This window comes from Opisthocomus hoazin, chromosome 3 (genome assembly GCF_030867145.1).
Source record: "Opisthocomus hoazin isolate bOpiHoa1 chromosome 3, bOpiHoa1.hap1, whole genome shotgun sequence".
Taxonomy (NCBI): Eukaryota; Metazoa; Chordata; class Aves; order Opisthocomiformes; family Opisthocomidae; genus Opisthocomus; species Opisthocomus hoazin.
This window is the reverse complement of record NC_134416.1, coordinates 71,104,596-71,125,072: the sequence shown is the minus strand read 5'-3', so window position 1 is coordinate 71,125,072 and position 20,477 is coordinate 71,104,596. Positions and strand designations below refer to the sequence as shown.

Here is a 20,477-nt window from a genome sequence, read left to right as displayed (position 1 = left end):
CTGAATACACTGTTGAATAATGCTTAGACATTACAGTGAGGAGGTTGTTACAAGAACTGGAATGGAATAAAGGAATTATTAAAGGTATTTTTGGAGTACTACACAGTATTATTATATTAAAGGAAATAAAAAGCCACTGAAGAACTGCACTTTTATACTGGAAGTGCACAAGCACTGGAAAATACTTAAACATGCAGTCATTAACAAAAATGTTAGGATCTGCGATTTTTTAACAAGGGATTATTTGCTCTGCTCTCCTCTCAGATAGTCAAATCCACTAATCACTACTTCTTTACTAGCGAATTCCAGCTTCAGCTCAAGAAATGTTGGGAGATCTTGCATTATAAGCACATGGAGTTCAATATCTACCCAAGAATTACAAAAAGCTGTTTAACATTGCTCAATTTTATATATTTTCAGTATTTTACTTTTCAAATGTCACCTAATGAATTTCTCAACAATACCTCAGTAGAACCCATGGTAATAAATAACTTCTTCTGAAGCAAGCTGTTCGTTGACCCATCTGACCTCAATGACGCATTCGACTTCTGCTAGCAATTAAATTACAAATAAGAGGTTAATAAAATAAAAGCTAATATCATACAAAGATCTCATTCTATTTGAATATATGGATCATAACTAAACTCATTCTGAATCAGTAATTCCCAGATAGAAATCGTGAGGTTGGCTTTATCTGGAGAAAAATCTTTACATGTATCTCACAATCCCCAGTAAACAGTTTCATAGCCCTGTTCTTTCAGAAAACACTTAAAGAGGAATGGGGGAAAATCTCAGAAATATAATGAAATTAAATCTGAAGTGTTTCCTACAGCAGCTTCCTCCATGAAAACAAACTGGGTGTCTCGCACAGAGAGTCATGTGCCTGGTCTGCAAAGCCATAACGTAATCGTGAGTGGGAATCACAAGGAACACTGTCAGCTGGATTCTGCCCACAATGCAAAGAAATCTAGTTTTCTGTCCAAGTCTTTAACCATACATCACTCTGAAAAACTTTCTCTCTGAGAAGCCTTGCTGCCACTGAGATGTATCTACAAACTCCGCTCTTTGAAGCAACAAAACAGTTTAAGCCTAACAAAGATCTCCTTCCCTTTAATTCTCTGTCGTGCACTTTGGAAAATACTCTGTTGAAACTTGGAAGAATGTACCACAAAATAATATGGAAGAAGCCTGCAGGTATATTCCTCTTTCAAGTTTGAGGAGAGGTCTCTTCCTAAAGAGTCAAATGTTCAGCTCCTGCTAGACTAAATGTGTGATATATGATACACAGTGGTGGCTCCTGACTACCACCCCAAATCAGCATCTTCTAACCCCTATGCACAGTCTTAAGTGAACATCATGCACCCAAGCTGGTGAAAAAGAGAGGTGAGCAGCACTGAAGGAAGGATCTTTGAGAAATCTTGGAGAGAACATGCCTACCAGGTCAGGCCAATGGTCTGCCCAGGCCAGTATTCTGTCACCAAAAATGGATAAGAACAGGGCGAGCATGTACGATACTGCCCCTGAGTAATCTCTCATCCTCCAATATGTTTGAAATCAAACTGTTGGCAGAACAGTCAATTTAATGAGATCTCTTGACTTATCAGAATAGGATGGAAGATGCTACAAATGGCATTCACACTTTCCATCAGAAACATTTATTTTTATGCTATGCTACTTTTGCAACAAAATTTTCATAAATTCATATTGTAAAGTTTAAAAAGACCAAAATAAAAGAAAAGTAAATGCACAAATGAAACATTTCACTTAACCCAAGCTGGGCATTTACTTCTGGCTCGTAAGTTAAGGAAAACACTTTGAAGATTTTTAGTTTCGTCTAAGTCAGAGAACAACATGTTCATCCCAGAAATATGCATGCACAGTCCCAGTGAAAGAAAAAACTGATTAAACTGTTTTGACAGCTGAGCTGATTCTGTGCTTTGTAAGGTCTCTAAGCAATTCCAGTAATGCTCAAAAGTTCTTTTAACTTCTATAGGTTGTAATGAATCTGGAATTCATTCTTGCACTTAACTGACAATCAAGCATTATCGATCAATTTTTTTCTCCCCAACAAGCCTAAAATGCCACCACATGGTGAGTTAGCTCACCCTAACACGGCTCCTCAATGGCATAACCTCAAAGGACTGAGGAAGGACTTCTGTAGTTCAGGAAGCCCACAGCAGTCATCTTAGGCAATTTCAAGGTCACTTGGCACCTTCTGACACCACACACTGAGTGGAAGTTGAACATACGATTTTGCTTTTTATGAAGCGGCTTCTCCTCAAAACTGAAAGGGGGAGAAATACATCCTTGGGAGCACATTTACCTTATTTCTAGTTATAGTTTTCCAAGCTTGACATTGTTTTCTGCAAAACAGGACAGACCTGAACATGAAGCCACCTTAATTTAGAAAGAAATTGCATCATTTTTCACTCTCTTGAATCAGTGCTTTGTTCATAGTAAAATTGGTGCAGTTCAAACCAAACAGCAAAGACTGTTCTTACAGACAGTTCCCCATTCCTATAATACTGAAGCTAGCTGATCTAGTCTTTGTAAATTCTGAATACTGTGAACACTTTGACTCAATTATTTCTATCTTTTTTTGAAGTCTGGATGATTACTTTACTCAGCCATTTTTAAGTTTTCTTCTGTGAAAACAAGAACAAGTATCAAAGCATGCCACAAGGCATTCTCCTGTTTCCAAGTAAGCCATGATGGCAGTATCTAAACAATGAGATCTAGGTTCTTTCCACATCAGCATGCACAGCAAAAAAATCTCTGTGAAGATTTTCCGAATTTTGCAACCGTCATGTGATTTTTTTTTTTTAAATGCAACTTTGCTTTTGCAGAATAACAGAAACATACCTGCAATATATCTTGGTAAAAGAAGAGCAATTTTTTAAGTCCCCTAGGGGCGAAGAATTGTTCTATAAGTTGAAACTAAAAACAAAATTGCAAGTAATTAATTGTACAGTAGTTCCAAAAGACTGGAAATTTTGGAAAAATATTTAATAATAATAATTTAATTAATATTTACCTTGTCATCAGAAATAATGGCCTCCTCCACTTGCTGATCACTTAGGCCTATCCCATCTGCTAATCTTGATACCAGATACTCGTATCTTCCATCTATCTGAGCTCTTCTCTCCTCTTTGGTGACTTTGGCTTGCTTGGCTAGTTCTTTTCTAGTTTCACTGGAAAGTACTATACATTTCTTATCAGTTGTCTAGAAAATAAAAGTTTGTTTTAGAGAGATTCTTTCTCCTCATTTACATAAGGACTGTATTTTATATCGAACTTTAAGCTGGTTTCATAAACTACTTCAAGCAGGAACATAAAAAATTACATCTAACGAATGCAGAGGAAAATATCAGTAATAATTAACTTGTTAAGCCAGACTTAATTCTCAGTATAGAGCCGTTACAATGAAAACTTCAGACCAGGACCTCAGAATCAGATGTGGATCAAGGCTAAGGTGACAATACAAATTTAGCATTATAAGGGCTCTAATTCAAACGTCAGCTTTGTGAATCTACCTTACAAACTTCTGCATGTCCATATTCCAGATTTGGAATCTATCTCTATACTGCCAGCATCTTAATATAGCCTATCAAGTTATTACCTCATTGGAAACAAATCAAGTAAATCCACTATAAAATCAGTCAGCACTGGAACAAATACACAATTCATGTTTAATATATAGGCCATATAAGGGTAGTAGCAGAGTGACAAAGAAGGAAATTTATGTAGACAAAGGATTTTTTAAAAATCTTCGTAACAGCGTGAACAAGACTGAAAATAGGTATAGTGACTAACATTTTTAAGTCAACAGATAATCTTTAGAATCTATACAGAAAACTAAATTTGGGGGTAAAAAAAAGTCACCACACTGAGCGCTTCCCCTCTATACACAGCTCCCACTGACATGAGTATCTGGGGATGCCAGTACCTCAAATCGTTATTGGAGAGAAACTAAGATAAATTACATCGTCTTCCCAGTACACTGAAAACAAATTGTAATTGATCAAATCCTGATTTACTTTTGGATTAAAAAAAACAAAAAGCTGGCCAATGTCCGCCTTTGCATCCCACTATTTGGTCTTATCCCAGCCCAAATGGATGTTCTACATCACTCCTGTCTCTACCTGCACCTCTTTGAGACCAGGAGACACCAAGAATGCCTGAATACTTATAGCTGTTGGTCAGTACCATTCTGATGTCTCTAAAAGCTGTATCTTTTCTGATTCACAGTTAATTCTTCTCCCATGTAGGTGCCAACTCACCTGTGCCAGTCTTTTATCATCTCTGGCTTGCATGCCAACAGCTAGATCTCGTGTTTTGCATATGCCTTCTCTGATGCAGCATGACTTTATGCAAGTATTCTTAACCAATATTAATTTTCAATTTGGCAAAAAAAGGGGATTAACCAGTGGATGGTCAAAAAAAAACGCAAATCAAAATCCCAGACACACATTATGAGCACAGAAAGTAAATGGCCTAACATTATATAAACTTTTGGGTGGTTCACTGTTCTTTTTCCTTGTAATTAACAGAGATTAAAGGAACTCAGCACCCTCCAGTATTAGGCCAAATTCTGTCAATGAAGACTTCACGAATAATCTGTACAGAAGAAAATTTAACAGGCAAAAGGAAGCTGAGTCTCCACCTATTTTAGCATGAAAGCACTTGCCGGAAGAAGAGCAGTCAAAGGTGATCCTGTGACAGCAGATCCTAGCTCAGTGCTCCTTGTCTTCAGGTTCCCTCCACGTCTATGATGCTTACTTTCTGTGTCTAGTTAAAAGAAGTGACACATTCTAATTGTTCAGATATATGCACAACAAATGCATTTACAAGACCTGCAATGATGTCACTACGTTGTGTCTCAGTATCTGCTAGCTAACCTCTTTTGGGCAAAACGAGACATGAGAGGAACATAAGAAAACCTGTGCCTCAGCAGAAACTGCTAGAAGCTGTTAAGGGCAAAGGATGTTTTATAGTAACTTTTATCTCAAGTTCAATTATGAAGAATCCCTACTGGTAGCAGTAGAGGTAAGAAAAAGCAATTTAAGGTACTAGCTTGAAGAAATCAGTTCTGGAAAAAACAGAGACTCTGAAATACTGCCACTTTTCACATTTGCTACTGTCACCCAGTTATTCCTCTTCCATTACTACTTTATCTAAATTCTGACTAAGTCTCATGCATCTCTGGCAAACCTGCTACTTGTAGAAACCTGCAAGACAACCTGAGCCTGTGGAATATTTGAAGAATAAAGATGTCTAATATTTGCAATGAAAACAGGACATATCATTAGAGTATCTTCTGTTGATTGTTTAAGCCTCCTTAGGAGCTTTTGAAGCCCTTCAAGTTATTTAATAAAAAATTTATTGCATGCCTTTGTTTTTCCTAGATACTCAGATTTGTATATTTTTAAGTAACAAATAAGATTTATGCTTTCCTAAGTACAATAACTTCTCTTCAGCCAGCCACAATTTCTCTTTTAAATTGTTATTTACAAAGCGTTTCTAAATATTGCTTTACCTTTCCCTAACAGAAATACTGTTTTAGTTAGCTTTAAAAAGATAATTATTTGAAAGCATTGAACAATGCTATTTGTAATTGCTACAGCTTGCTTTTAGTCCAAGACAAAGCAATCATTTTATTTCTCAGAAGATGGTATTTAGGTCCCATTCTTGGCAGCAAATAGGATCCTCAGTGGAGCATGCAGTAGTGCTAATAAGCAGCACATTAAACTTTCAGGAATTACTGTTTACTCTAAATAAATTCTGAGATTGTGACCAAAATTACTATTCTAATAGCACTGATTTCCTGATTTCCTCATAAATTTCTTTATAGATTGCGTCTCTTTTCCAACGAAGTCTCTCCTGATTACATAACGTATTATTCACAGAGTGATAGAATGGTTGAGGTTGGATGGGACCTCTGGAGGTCACCTGGTCCAATCCCACCCTGCTCAAGCAGGGCCGTCTAGACCCTGTTGCCCAGGACCACGTCCATAAGGATTATGAGTATCTCCAAGGTGGGAGACTCCACAACCTCTCTTGGCAATCTGTGCCAGTGCTTGATCATCCTCACAGCGAAAAAGCGTTTTCTGATGTTCAGACAGAACCTCCCGTGTTTCGGTTTGCGCCCATTGCCTCTGGTCTTGTCACTGGATACCACTGAAAAGAGCCTGGCTCCATCTTTACACCCTCCCTTCAGGTATTTACACATGCTGATGAGATCCTCCCCAATCTTCCTCTTCTCCAGCCTGGACAGACCCAGCTCTCTCTGGCTTTCCTTATCAGAGAGTTTCTCCAGTGCATTCATCATCTTTGCAGCCCTTCACTGGACTCTCTCCAGTAGGCACATGTCTCTCTTGTACTTGAAAGCCTAGAACTGGACACGGCACTCTAGGCGTGGCCTCATCAGTGCTGAGTGGAGAGGATGGGTCATCTCCTTTGACCTGCTGGCAACACACCTCCTCATCCAGCCTATGGTATCATTAGCCTTCTTTGTCACAAGGGCCCACTGCTGGCTCATGTTCAACTTTGGTGTCCACCAGGTCCTTTCCTGTCAAGTTGCTTTCCAGCTGGTCAGCCTCCACCTTGCACCAGTGCATGGAGCTGTCGCTCCCCAGGTGCAGGACTTTGCGCTTCCTCTTGTTGAACTGCATGAGGTTCCTGTCAGCCCAACTCTCCAGCCTCTCAGGGTCCCTATGGCTGGCAGCACAACCATCTGGTGTATCGGCCATCCTTCCCAGTTATATGTCACCAGTAACCTTGCTAAGGGTACACTCTGCCCATCACTCAGATCATTAACAAAGATGTTAAACAGGACTGAAGCCAGTATTGACCCCTGGGGTACACCGCTACCTACTGGTCTCCAACTGGACTTTGTGCCACTGATCATGAGCCTCTGTGCTTGTCTGTTCAATTAGTTTTCAACCCATCTCACTGTCCACTCATCCAGCCCACAGTTCATTAGCTTCTCTATGAGGATCTTCCAGGAGTGAAGGGGAAATTCAAGTTGTAACTACTCAGCAGTGGTAACTTGTGACCCAGGAACCATCTGGCATAGAGAGTAAGAAGGCCCAGCTGCAGGAGTTTGGCTGGCTGGAAGCAGGAATGCCAGAGACCAAACAACTCCCTATAAGGGAGTGTAGTTTCCCTTGGTGATAAGATAAGACACAGCCACAGCATTGTGAGGCTCAGGGTCTACCTTCGGGCAGCAGAGCTGGTGCTGAGGGATGGACCCAACGCTGGGCTGAGGTGCTTCATGCTGATACTCACAGGTCTGGTGCTGGTGTAAGCATATTCAAGGAATCGGCTCATGAAGTATCTTTGCAGACTTCTTACAGAACCGGCTATCCGATACGACTGCCCAATACATTGTTCATTAACCTTTTTTTTCTATATTCCAGCACAAATGTATGTTTAATTCACCTCAAGGGGCACAACAAATAATTCTCAACAAAAGAATGTCAAAAGCCTTACTGAAGCAAAGGTACACAATATCCACTGCACTCCTCTCACCTACTAAGCCAATTTCATTGCAAAAGGCAATGAGGTTGATCAAGCATTTCATCCCTTGGCGAATCCATGCTGACTACTCCCAATCACCTTCTTGTCCTTCATGTGCCTGGAAATGGTATCTAGGTTTAGCTGCTCTATTACCTTCCCAGGGACTGAGGTGAAGCTGACTGGCCTGTAGTTCACTGGGTCCTCCTTCTTGCCCTTCTTGCAGACAGAAGTTACATTAGCTTTTCTCCAGGCCTCAGGCACCTCTCCCAGTTCCCATGAACGTTCAAAGACTATCGAACGTGACCTTTCAATGACATCAGCCAGCTGCCTCTGTGCTCCTGGGTGCATATGTAAACCCATGGGCCCTGATGGGATGCACCCAGGAGCACAGAGGCAGCTGGCTGATGTCATTGAAAGGTCACGTTCGATAGTCTTTGAATCATAGAATGGTAAGGGTTGGAAGGGACCTGAAAGATCATCTGGTTCCAACCCCCTTGCCATGAGCAGGGACACCTTCCACTAGACCAGGTTGCTCAGAGCTCCATCCAACCGGGCCTTGGACACTGCCGGGGGGGCACATCCACAGCTTCTCTGGGCAACCTGTTCCAGTGTTTCACCACCCTCATGGTGAAGAATTTCTTCCTGATATCTAATCTAAAACTGCCCTCTTTTAGTTTAGAGCCGTTCCTCCTTGTGCTATCACTACACATTCTTGTAAAAAGTCCCTCTCCACTGAACTAATTACTTGTGAAAAGTCCCTCTCCACTGAACTAATTATTCAATCTATTATCACAGTTAATATATTCCTGAAAAGAGGTACCATACTATACGCCATACTACAGAGCATACCACACTACAGAGTACTATTCATTTTAATTCCAGAAAAATGGTTCTAATCATATTGCTATGATTCATCACTAGGAAATCTGCTAAGGGATCAGAGTTGCACTGTGCATGACCCTGTAAATACATAGAGATATATATATAAAATATATTGATTTATTTATATGTAAATATTTATTTATGAATTTGAAAATTGCACATTGCAGTCACTACACTGGCACATTCAGAACAGCACGTACCCACCCAGTATGTCTAAGTACCTGTTATAAACTTAAACACTCTATTTAACAATTGGTTTCTCATTTTGTTCCTAGAACTTTTTTCCATAGAAAGCCAACATGAAGTACTTACGATTATTTTCTCCCTTACCTTTTTTTATAGAAATGAGAGGTGGACAGAGATCAGTGTCGGGTTTCGGAGAAAGCTGCGCTGCTCTCAGTTGTTCTGATTCCTGCTGTGCAGAGTGACCAGCAGAGGAACGAGGCTCGACTCTTCCCCCCAACTCAGTCTCACCTCCCACAGTCTCCTCCATCTCCAACACCACACAAAAATCAACCTAAACCAACAATATAGAAAATGACCTGACAATGTAACATCGTAACAGCTAATCACACCTTCAGTATTTTTATCCCTGTTATAGCACCAATACGAGAGACTAGCAAGGAAAACAAAACAAAAAATTTTGGTTGCTAATTTAAAACGAGAACATCTAAGCAGTTTACAAAATAATAAAAGCTCATTAACAAAACTCTGTTCCTAGTTGCATAACTGTGATTTCTCTCTCATGAGACTGCTGCAGGTGGGAACTCACGCATTGAGGGTCAGGTTAAGCTCCTTCTTACACAACAGCTGGAGGTCCCACGGCAAAGCACTGGGCGCAGAGTTCCGGCTGAGGCACTTGGTTAATCTCAAGCGGGTTTTTAAGCCTGCGGTCTGCCTGGGCACTTGGAGTTGCTAGCAGCTGCTATGACAACCCCTACACAAACCCAGCTAACAAGCCAGTCCCCAGGAGGCACCTCCTCTGTCTCCATTTCCTCTTGTATCCACCAACCCTGTGCTAACTTCATAACTACTTGTCTTTTTAAATGCACCATAGCTTTCCCTTACATATAAACTAGATGCCAAGCAAGCAGCTTCCGTAAGCCTCGGCATTTCTGGCGTGCAGAGCTGGGGGAGGGTGCAGCTTGCTGCGGCAGCCATGCTCTTCTCTACTTGGCCCTTCTCGGCACGGCAGCACCCAGGTTCTGGGCAACGTGTGAAAAGCCACGGCCGAGGCACCGGGCTGTGGGAGGACTTTCCTGTTCCCTCCACCGGGCAAAGCCACTTCCACACCGATCCAATGGGCACCGCACACCACGCAGCGCACCCACCCGCAGCACCCTTACTTCGCACGCTTCCTTTCTCCAGGCGATACCCAACCCCCAAGCCTTCACCGCAGTGGGCGGCCATTCAAATGCAAAGCTTTAATACCTCAAAGGACTTCTGCGTTTTATTTTTTTAACCGATCTCAGTGACCTTGAGTCAGGCCCCACAAGCACTGACAGCGCCCTCGATGCCCAGACTGTAAGAAAACGAGGGAGGAAGATGAGGGGGCGCGCAGGCTCCAGCCCCGCGCCCGCCCTGAGGAGACGCGGGCACGCGTACGCAGCCGCCTCGCCACCGCGACGAAGCTCTTCAGAGAGCGCAAGCAGCGCTGCCCCGCGGCCATTACTCCAGCCCAATGCGCTACCGCTCTCCCACAGGCTTTTTCGGCGAGCGAACGCCCCTCTCCCGGTGCCGCGCAGGCGCACCCCGCTCCCGCGAACAGGTGAAGCGTCCCAGCCCACATGCGCGTCGCCGAGCGGCGGGGGCGAGCGGAGGGAGCGGGGGGGGGGGGCGGCCTCGTTCTGCGCCTGCGCGCGGGGTCGTGCGCCGCTGTCCGCGCCGGGCGCATGCGCAGTGCCGGCCTGTCAGTCCCTTCCCGCGGGGCGGGCGGCAGCCGGTAAGTGGCGGCCGCGGGTCCTGCTGCCCCGTCGCTGGCCTGGTGCCAGCGCCCCGGCCCGGGAGCGCCGCCGCGCCGGCCTCGACCCGAGTGTGGCACAGCGGGAAGCGAAGGCGGAACGGGCCGGGCAGGGCCGATCTGATCCGGGGAGCCCCTCGGGCTGGTGGGGCCAGTGCGGTGCTGAGGGCTCCCTCGGGCGCGGCGGGCGTCGGTGGGCCTCTGCCGAGGAGCGCGGCCTCGCCTGCGTGCGCGGGGGCGGGTCCCCGGCCTTTGGCCGACAGGGACGGGCACCTGCGTCGGTGCGGTTAATTCGAGTTGAGCCACCTCGGTCGCGGAGCGCGGCCGGGAGGCGCCGGGCTGCCGGGCGGAGCGGGGGCTGCCGGGCGGGGGCTGCCGCAGCTTCCTCCGAGCTGCGTTTTGCGGGGTTGAGCCCCGCATCTGGACGTCGCTGCGCGCCGCTGGCCCCGAAGCTCGTTTCTGGAGGGGGCAGGGGCCATTCCCCCGAGGGCCGCGGCGTGGCCCCCCCGACCCGTCCCCGCTGGCTCGCTGCTCGGCTCCGGAGGGTGAGGGTGCGCCTGCAGCTCTCCGGGACCGCTCGGGGCTTTCTTTCGTTGGCTGCTTCCAGTGCGTACACTGGAAGGTGTTGGCGGTAGCCTCTGTGTAAAGTTGGCACGGTTTCTCGAAAGTTTGCCCTTCCTTTGGGATGGTTACTGGTTGTGCAACAACCTGTCTACCTCAGCAAGTGAGTACGTAATCGGTTAGGAGATTGCAATATACTGACTACTAATTTCGTTCGTGAGGTCAGGTTAACGTGCCTGGGTAGTGGCTGTGTGGGTTAAAGCTATTGTAACTGTGTTGAATGTGTTCAGTGCTGTTAATAAAGGCAGTCATTCAGCATAAAGCCGTCCACTGCAGTTACCATTTCTGTAGTAAATTCATATTTTAAAATAACAGTTTTCTTAAAAATTCTAGATAGAGTCCTGGCAGCTTGGAAATGGATTGGGCTAAACAAAACCGGAGTATTCATTCAAAAGCGTGAGTGGTAAGAATAGATCCTGCACCTTGAAGTGTAGAGTAGGAAATCAAGCATTGAGCTAAACAGGCCATTAGCAGAGAAGTGATGGGTATGGTTGCACAGCTGAGGAGGTAAAGTAGGCCATGAGTTTGCGCTGTAGAAATAATTCTGGAATAAGAGCGTACTTATGCATGTAACTTTTGAAGATGCTAGAGATAAAGATCTTGAGATGTCGGATGAAGGAAGTTGAGATAAAGACTTAGGGTCTTAAAGACTAGTTTTTGGGCAACCCTTGCTTGGAATCTTTTTTAACCCTGTGAAGTTCTAAAATGACTAACTCCAATAGTGCTGTACTGGGTCTGGCAGCAACGGAGTTAACTTTCTTCATAGCAGTTGGTATGGTGCTGTGTTTGTGGCTAAAACAGTGCTGATAACACACCAGTGTTTTGGCTGTTGCTGAAGGGTGCTTGCACTGCATGAAGGCTTTGCTTTCTCTTTTTTGTTACTCTGCCCTCCACTCCCCTTGGGTAGGTTGAGGGTGTGCAAGAGATTGAAAGGGAACACAGCCAGGACAGCTGACCCAAACTGGCCAAAGGCATATTCCTTACTGTATAATGTCATGCTCAGCAATAAAAAATGGGATAGAGGAAGAAGAAAGGGGGAGTGGTGGCTTGCAGGGTGGGTGTTGTTCAGAGACTGGCTGGGGCACTCATTTGCCTATGGTAGGTGGTGAGCAATTTCCTTTGCTTCACTTGTTTTTTGATTTTGTTTGTTTTGCTTTGGGGGTTTGTTTGTTTGTTTGTTTCCTTTTTCTTTCACTTATTAACTGTCTTTCTCTTGACCCATGAGTTTTCTTGGTTTTGCTCTTCCAGTTTTCTGCACCTGGTGCAGTTCTTCATCAGATCACGAATTAATCTGTTGAGATTAAGTGATGTACTGGATATGTGAATGCGGACTGCCTCAAGAGTAGATTCTTTCAAGGAATAATACGGATATGAGAGAGTATAATCTGCATCGTGGCAGCAGAACCTAAAATATTATATTTGATTCCAAGAGCGGAGATGTAAAATGTTCCTTTCCACTTGGAAGGGATGAGGAACTCCAGTTGTGTTCACTGGACTTCTGTGGACATGATGTTTTTGCACCTTTGTTGGCTGGGATCCTTCCTGCCTGCTACTAGTAGCTAGTGAAGCTTGAGAGAACAGGTCTGGTGTGATGGCCAGCAAATTTTACCTATTCTGCATTTTAAATCTAATACTAGTTTACATGCATGTCTTGACTTCAGTAGAAATTCCACTGGAGACTTAGGTGAAATACTTGATTAATTTTTTCCTGCAGACCTGCACCTCTGACGGACTGGTGCTGTGGGAAGAACTGAAAACAATGAGTAGGAAATGAAAGAAATAATCCATCAAAAGTGTAAATGGACGTGGTTTATAGTTAAGTCTCTGGATTTGGAGCTTCGACAGCTATGTTTCTTGTCACTTTTGGTACCAAATTTGAGCTATTGCAGGGGGATTATGATTTTCTTAGCTCCACCAGATTTTAGTTCAGGAAGAATTAGGATTTTTGCTTGGACTTGCCACAAGATTTCTTCATGCTTATCTCATTTCCCTTTTAATAGGCAAACCTACTCTAGGGTAAGATAGAACCTTTTTAAAAAGATTTTTGCTTTTCTTTTTCTGTTGTTGTTCTTTTTTTGATACAAACTTACAGAGAGCAAGGTAAATGAAAAGACAGTAACCAGACAATGTTTCAGATAAACTAATGAAACAGAATTAAGTGACTTCCGATGTGATTCTTTAGAATTCTGATTACTGCTGTTTGTAATGCTTTCTAATGGTGCTTCTGTCAAGTTACAGTTTTTACTGCCAAAGTTAGCTCTCAAATTTTTAACTGTGAAATGACACATAGCCATCAAATCAAAATATATTTTCTAAAAATGTCATATTTCTTTTCAGTACTGTTAAATTATGACGGCGTTTTGAGGTCCTAATCAACAATGGAGGAAACGGATAGGGAAGCAGTTGCAACAGCTGTTCAGAGAGTAGCAGGAATGCTTCAGCGTCCTGATCAGCTGGATAAAGTGGAGCAGTATCGCAGGAGGGAAGCTCGTAAGAAGGCTTCAGTAGAAGCTCGACTCAAGGTACAAAGTTTGATAAACCTGAGTGTCTGTGATGCAGCATGAATGTACTTTCTTTTTTTATCCTTCTGGTTTTTTTTTTTCTACATTTTCACCAGATAGAGCAAAAATTAAAGTCCATGGTTTAAAACTGTGTCCAAACCAGAAACTTTGCATCCTGAAAGTAACACAAACATGCTGTATCTCTTACTGAAATTTTATTCAAGCATTTCAAGTGTTCTGATGTCTTGTAATTTCTACAGTTTATCCATGAACATCTACCCTCGTGCTGTGTAGCTTGTCAGCCAACAAACCTTTGTCTTAATGATTGAATACTGACCTTGAAACAAAAAATTGATGATTACATCTGAAAAAGATCAGTCAGTTTAGTCTCTGATTTGTACATGGGTTTATGGAAGATAACTAAAATCTGTCACGTTCTTGTCTATTGTGGACATGTACCCCATGGTTTTCCCCTTCCTTCATGTGTGTACATGTGAGTACACACACGCACATGCACGCACACAGACTTAGCCTGAAGTATGAGTAAGGTCATCCTATGTTTAGTGTCTGTATGTTACTGAGTTTTGTGTTCTCTTCCGTTAGTGGTACTCACTAGCCAACAGTAATCTTAGAGCACTATATGAACTTATTGGAGTAGAGCCTTAGAAGAGTGTTTAGGGAAATATTTTTGGGTTTACCATATCAAAATGGCTGGTATACACTGTATCTAATCTTATATTTCAGATTAAATTAGTTTGGTTTACAACTGCTTGATGGCTCCTTTGTGTGAGTCTGCATGAAGTAGAAGAGAGCCTGGCTTCTTTCACAGTGAATAAGTCTGTTAGCAAATTACACGTTAATTATGTCTGTAGCATGGAGACAGAAATTTTCCTAGTGACTCGGACTGGGTTTTCAGATTGAAGGCAGGAAGCATATAACAGAGTCTATTAATAATGGATCAGCTGTTTAGTTACTGTGATCTATTTAGAATATATGAGCACAGTCATTTGCCTAGTGGCTGCTTCTATAAACAGTGATGATGAAACATAACTTCGTAAGTTTTGTAAATGCCTAAATCCATTTTACAGCTATGAAGTTTTCTTGTCATTTTTCTGAAGTTACCTTAAAGTCAGCCATCTATAGATGGTCAGAAATACCTGTTCCAAAAAGAAGTACAATACCTCTTAATGCATTCAGGATGCATTCCTGAAACAGGTGATGGTTAGTGATGCAATGGATAGCAAAGCAGTTTTTCCCATAAGAATTACTATAATGTATGGGAGCACAGAGAGGATGTAAGAAATACTCTTGCTCTGTATTTAAACTGTCTATATGTATAGTGTGGAAGATGGAGAGATAGGGTCATCAGGATCATCAGCTGGAGAAGCTGCTGACTTGTCACGTTGGATCACTGTTGAAAAACCTCAGCTGCTTCATCCGTGTGAATAAACACATAGTAAATCTTTTAGTGTGAACATGTTGGTGCTTCTTTCTGACTGGATATGCTTTCTTCTTTCTCATTGCTTTCTTCGGATGAACCAAGATTATCACGTCAGTCAAGGGTGAAGGGTAGAAAACCAGGGTAATAGTTGCCTGTCACTTCCAGGAATGAAGCAGCGGAGATCTGGAGTGGTGTTCTGCCCCAAAAAACAGCCTCTTCTCCAGTTGATTATCCTACTCCTCTCTCTATATCCTCTCCCAAAGATTTCATTATGTCCATTTCTTGCATCCTTTTCTGCATTGCTTCCTGTGTTATATAAATTCTTACTGGAAAAACTGCTTTGAAATGTGTCAAACTCATCTGCTTCGTGTGTGAGACTGATGGTGGTTAGTGAAGCAGTATTTTTAGGGATTGGTAGCAGAACTCTGAAACCATGGGTGGATAAGCACCAGCTAGCAGCAGGGTAGGCTGGTGCTTCTGGGCTCTGCGATCCAAAATGTAGGCAAAGAGCTGCTTGGACTCTTTTTCAGAGCCTGAAGTTATGAGCGTTGACAGCCATCTTTGTGCGCTTATTCAGTCAATGGGAGAGCAGGTTTTAGTTTTCTCCCACCCTGAATAAATACTGTGTACATATCCTAGGAGAGTTCCTAGGTCATGGGTTTTCCTGAGTATAAATATGCTTGAATCCTCTACCTTTTGATTCTTAGCTGCTGCGTAACCATGAAATTGAACCATAGGGCACTAGGAAGACCAGGCAGCCACAGTCCTGGTTGCATGGTTTCATGTTGAGGGCTGTCACTTGAAAAGAGATACAAGTGAAGTTGTGAGCCCTTTTTCCTAGGATGGGTTGGTTTTGTTTTCATTTTTTTAACACAGTGATGGTCAGTCCAATCTAAGGTGAATCTGCATTCCAGGAAGCAAAGCCCACAGTGCTAGGACATGCCTTGCTCCCCAGCCCCCTTCATTCCCTCCACTGTCCCCAGCTGACTATTAGAAGACAAACTGAGCATGGGTGGGTGTCTGGTTTTAGAATTTTCCTTGGTTGTTTGTGTTGGTGATCAAGATTAGTGATTGTTGCTGTTTAACTTAAAGTTTCTGTAAAAGTTAAAATGGTAAAAATTTGAATATGTAATACTTGGAAGATCTGCCTCAGAAGAAATGGAAATATAAAGTCAGAAGTATTGAACATCTAATGGTCATGTGTTTTTTTTAAAATACTTTATGGTCAGCTTCAGAAGATTGTGTTTGAGTATCTTAGTGAATTTCAGTATCCTAATTACCTCAGTTCCTGTAGGGGAAAAATGTGTTAATGCAGCAGTTCTGTAAATTGATATTGTATAAAAATGCCTTACCACTGCTTATTTGTACTGACTCTGACAGGAAAATACATTTTTATTGATAAAATCAGCATGTTATAATTTGAAAGTACATAAATAGTGGCAGTTTAAGAATTACAGCATTTTTCTGGGACTTTCCGAGTGCTTTTAAAACACAGTAAATGTTGTTCATAGTTACCAGGATTTCCTCTTTGGCTTCTAGTATCAAACAAAAAGTTCCATGACTGCCCAAGCTTTTTTGGCCTTAAAAGTACGGCAAAAAATGTTTTTCACGCGTAGCAAAACCATTAGTGCCTCATTTCTTTACTGGTTACTTCAAGTCCTTGAGATACTCAACTGAGATTTCAATGATGTCTTGCCTTTGGCTTGTCTTTTGAAGTCTGTTATTTCCAGTTTCTTTTTCCACTCACCTGATCTCACTTTAGCCACAGATTTTTAAAAATACTTATTTAAAAAACATGCTATGGATCTGATCTGATTTCTTTCACTCATACAGGCACTGTAATGCATGTTCTGTAAAGTGTCTGGACCATCAAATGATATTCGGAACTAATAGCCTATTTGAAGGATCATTATTTCAAGTGTCACCTGTCACCAGAGTTATCTATATCAATAACCTCTCTTCATGCCAAAATAATCTAGTAGTTGGATTGTTGGTCTGGTTGTTGATGTTTCACAGTGTGGAAATGTTACTCAGTTTGGGTTTTTGTTGGTTTTTGTTTTGACTGAATTTCTTTTGATTTTGGGGAGTTTCTGGCACAACAGGCCAGAGGGAGTTTTTTAGAACATTTCAGAATGTTTTGGGTTTGTTTTTTTTAACATTTTCATTTGCCAGTCAAAATTTGTAATTGCTTTAGTAAAATGCTTTGTGAATCTGTACATACCAAGCATTCTGTTGAAAGGTGTGGATCAGCTTTCTTCCAGTATCTCCCTTGGAAATTAATTTATGAAGGAAGCGCAAATAAATCTCATTCTGCCTTCCCATAATCCTGGTTTAGTATAGATTTATAAAGGTGATGATGCATCTGCCTAAGCTATGTTAGCTTTGTGGGTGAACCAGTTGTATCTAGGTCCTTTAAAACTGAGTACAACTTCAGAACTTCAAAAAAAGAATGTGTGCACACACACAGTAAGTTACACATTTGTAGTAAGCTGTAATACTACCTTTTCAGTTTTTTTTTCTCTGAAAAATGTTAGATACTGAAATGAAAATTATTTCTTGACAAATGTTGGAAATACAGAATTTATAATGATTGATATGAGTTCTTTCTTTGTCTTTTTGTTTGTCTTTTAAGGCAGCAATCCAGTCACAGTTAGATGGAGTACGAACAGGTTTAAGTCAACTTCACAATGCACTGAATGATGTGAAGGACATTCAGCAGTCTTTGATAGATGTCAATAAGGACTGGAGACAGAGCATCAACACCATAGAAAACCTCAAGGATGTTAAGGATGCTGTAGTGCAACATAGCCAACTGGCAGCTGCAGTAGAAAATCTTAAGAACATCTTTTCAGGTAATCTAATGTTCTTTCTATAATCCATCGCGTACTGAAAGCACTTTAAAATGGTACTAACAGCTGTAAGGTTATCAAGTATATGTCGAGAACTTTAAACCTCTGGAAGTGAAGAATTAAGTAAGAATCACCTACACATCATGTTCAGGGAAGTAGCTGGTAACCATTTAATATATATCGGGTCTAAACTGTGTTGTAAGAGCTTCTAATCTGACCTATCTCATCACCAAACACAAGTCACAAAGAAGCTTCTTGCTAGCAATCAGTAGCAGGGATCACATGTTTAGTATAAAAGATTGTAATACGCAAGCAGCACGTACAGAAGGAAAATCCTGAAAGAACTGGAATGTTGCCAGCAACTTGGGCACGTGCAGCAAGCCTCTTGGTTAAAAATAATCTCAGATGATGTTAGGAAGTGAAAAATTTTGCAAACAAAGGCAAAATATGAAACAGCAAGATCTCCAGTCAAAGATTCCCTGGCAGTCTTTCTCATACAACAGTTAGGAGCCTAAAGGTTTTCCATTAATATTACAAGCGTTGGTATAAACTATATGAAGTTGTTTCAGATGTGCCCAGTCCTTGCTTCAGAATCAGGCAGCACAATCACAGAAACCAACTCATGCATAAAGAAGTTATACATGGGAGACACTACTTCCTTGCACAGCTGCGCAACTAGGAAAGTTTGAAAAGTTAAATAAGGTTAATGTGATATAATGGATACTGTAAAGAGAAAGAAAATGGGATTACTTCTGCCCTTTCATGCAGCCTTTTTGGTGCACATTTCATTCTGTCTTGAGTGAGGGTAAATTCCTTGCCAGGGCTTTTCTGCTTGGGAGTAATTTTAAGAATTTTACCCCTGTGATGGGGGCTAAACCTATCATACCCCTTTGATTTCATTTAAAGAGTCTTTTATGTCCCCTTCTCTCCTGAGAGTAACTCCTAAAATGTACCTGTAAAGAAAAATTGTTTCCCAGTCATACCAGGTTGATTTGTTTAACCTCTGTAAGAGTGTATCTAACTGCTACAGTACCAAACTGGAATACAGTGTACAACTTAAAGAAAAAGAGTAGTATTTCTATTTACATGCAATGTCCAGCAATAAAAAACAAAGACCAATGAAATTACTTTAGAGGTGTTGTTTTCTTTTATACTGATGAATGCAATTGAGAAAATAAGCCTTTCTGGCATTCTGAGGGGTTTTAGTGTGAAGCATCTCCCCCCCCAGGGTTGTTAAACAGTGTAGTTGATGATAACTTCATTCTGAGCAAAACAAATGTTTTATAAACCAAGAGGTTTTCATCATGATTAATCATTGTGTGTAACTGTCTTTTCCAACCTTTTTTTGGGGGTGCTGGTTTTATCACGAGCTGCCTTTTTTGTAGTGACAATTTTTCTACTCAGATTTTCAGTTCTTCCCCCACAGGATCCTAATCCTCTTCTACAGTATTCCTCAAGTACTGAAAAATAATAAAGAAAAAAAAAATCTCCTATATAGTTTAGCAGCATGGGTAATTATCCCTGTTCTTCCTTTGCGCCTTAAGCAGGCAAGAACTGTTCCTTCAAGAAAGGGGTAAAATTGAGTATTTTTTGGGTATATGCAGCCTCAGGTTCAAGAGGGTAAGTGACTTCTAGTCAGGCAAGTTAAAAGCTTTTTGTATAAGGAAAGCTAGTGCTGCAGTTTGTTTCATGGTAGACTTTCATGGACTTTCTTTTTGCCCTTTTTGAGGGGGGAGCAAGAGAGAGAAAGGAAATTATGTTCTGTTGGCACTGTGATCTTTGTTTAGCCACTGATCAAAATGGAGCATTATAGTTAATAAAGATACACAGCATTTACTAACAATTTTTTAAAACTTCAAAATAATGTCCTTTAAATTATTTCAAAAGAATTATTACAGCTGTTCTCCAGTTTGTTTCCTAGTGTTTTTTATTGTCTTGTATTAATTTTTTGTATTTAGATTGTGTTGGTTTACTTTTTTTTTTCCTTTTTTGCTTTTGTTTCAGTTCCAGAGATAGTCAGGGAGACCCAAGATCTGATTGAGCGAGGGGAACTTCTGCAAGCTCATCGAAAACTGATGGATTTAGAGTGTTCTCGTGATAACCTGATGTATGAGCAGTATCGCATGGACAGCAAAAACACACATGACATGAACCTCATTCATACATACTTTGGGGATATGCAGAAACTTTCTGAGGAGTTGGCAAAGCAACTTTGGATGGTGGTTCAAAGATCGCTTGTAACAGTCCGTCGAGATCCAACCTTGCTTGTTTCTGTTGTTAGGATAATTGAGAGGGAGGAGAAAATTGACAGGCGCATGTTAGACCGGAAAAAACAAACTGGATTCATACCTCCTGGCAGACCAAAGAAGTGGAAAGAAAAGATGTTTAACATTTTGGAAAGAACTGTGAGCACACGAATTGAAGGCACTCAAGCAGATACTAGAGAATCTGACAAAATGTGGCTTGTGCGTCATCTAGAAATCATACGTAAATACGTCCTTGACGACCTGCTGGTGGCTAAAACCCTGCTGGATCAATGTTTTCCTCCCCATTATGACATTTTCAACAAATTGTTAAACATGTACCATCAGGCTTTGTCCACCCGCATGCAAGAGCTTGCTGCAGAGGATCTGGAAGCAAATGAGATTGTTAGCCTTCTAACCTGGGTTTTAAATACATACAAAAGGTAAGGTCCCCTCATCTCT

General features: G+C 41.7%; 2 protein-coding genes across 6 annotated transcripts in view; one reads left to right on the top strand and one right to left on the bottom strand.

The window, feature by feature from the left end:
* The window catches only part of LOC104335546 (dynein axonemal heavy chain 5), a 176,738-nt gene extending 167,525 nt beyond the window's left edge, over positions 1 to 9,213 (bottom strand). The window contains exons 1-6 of the mRNA XM_075416652.1: positions 9,173 to 9,213; positions 8,731 to 8,917; positions 4,688 to 4,788; positions 3,035 to 3,223; positions 2,863 to 2,937; positions 465 to 548 (exon numbers count right to left, since the gene is read on the bottom strand). Of these exons, the coding sequence (XP_075272767.1) occupies positions 465 to 548; positions 2,863 to 2,937; positions 3,035 to 3,223; positions 4,688 to 4,788; positions 8,731 to 8,893 (612 nt within the window). The 5' untranslated portion in view covers positions 8,894 to 8,917; positions 9,173 to 9,213. The remainder of the gene's footprint in view (positions 1 to 464; positions 549 to 2,862; positions 2,938 to 3,034; positions 3,224 to 4,687; positions 4,789 to 8,730; positions 8,918 to 9,172) is intronic.
* An 883-nt stretch (positions 9,214 to 10,096) lies between these two features.
* Positions 10,097 to 20,477, top strand: part of EXOC3 (exocyst complex component 3) — a 28,541-nt gene continuing 18,160 nt past the window's right edge. Inside the window, exons 1-4 of one of the 5 annotated variants that reach the window (XM_075416650.1) lie at positions 10,097 to 10,168; positions 13,319 to 13,503; positions 17,556 to 17,775; positions 19,777 to 20,458. In XM_075416650.1, the coding sequence (XP_075272765.1) occupies positions 13,360 to 13,503; positions 17,556 to 17,775; positions 19,777 to 20,458 (1,046 nt within the window). In that variant the 5' untranslated portion in view covers positions 10,097 to 10,168; positions 13,319 to 13,359. Of the gene's footprint in view, positions 10,169 to 10,285; positions 10,343 to 10,934; positions 11,085 to 11,136; positions 11,385 to 12,187; positions 12,563 to 13,318; positions 13,504 to 17,555; positions 17,776 to 19,776; positions 20,459 to 20,477 lie in introns of those variants that run through there. The other 4 variants (XM_075416644.1, XM_075416646.1, XM_075416645.1 and 1 more) reach the window with 4 other exon arrangements.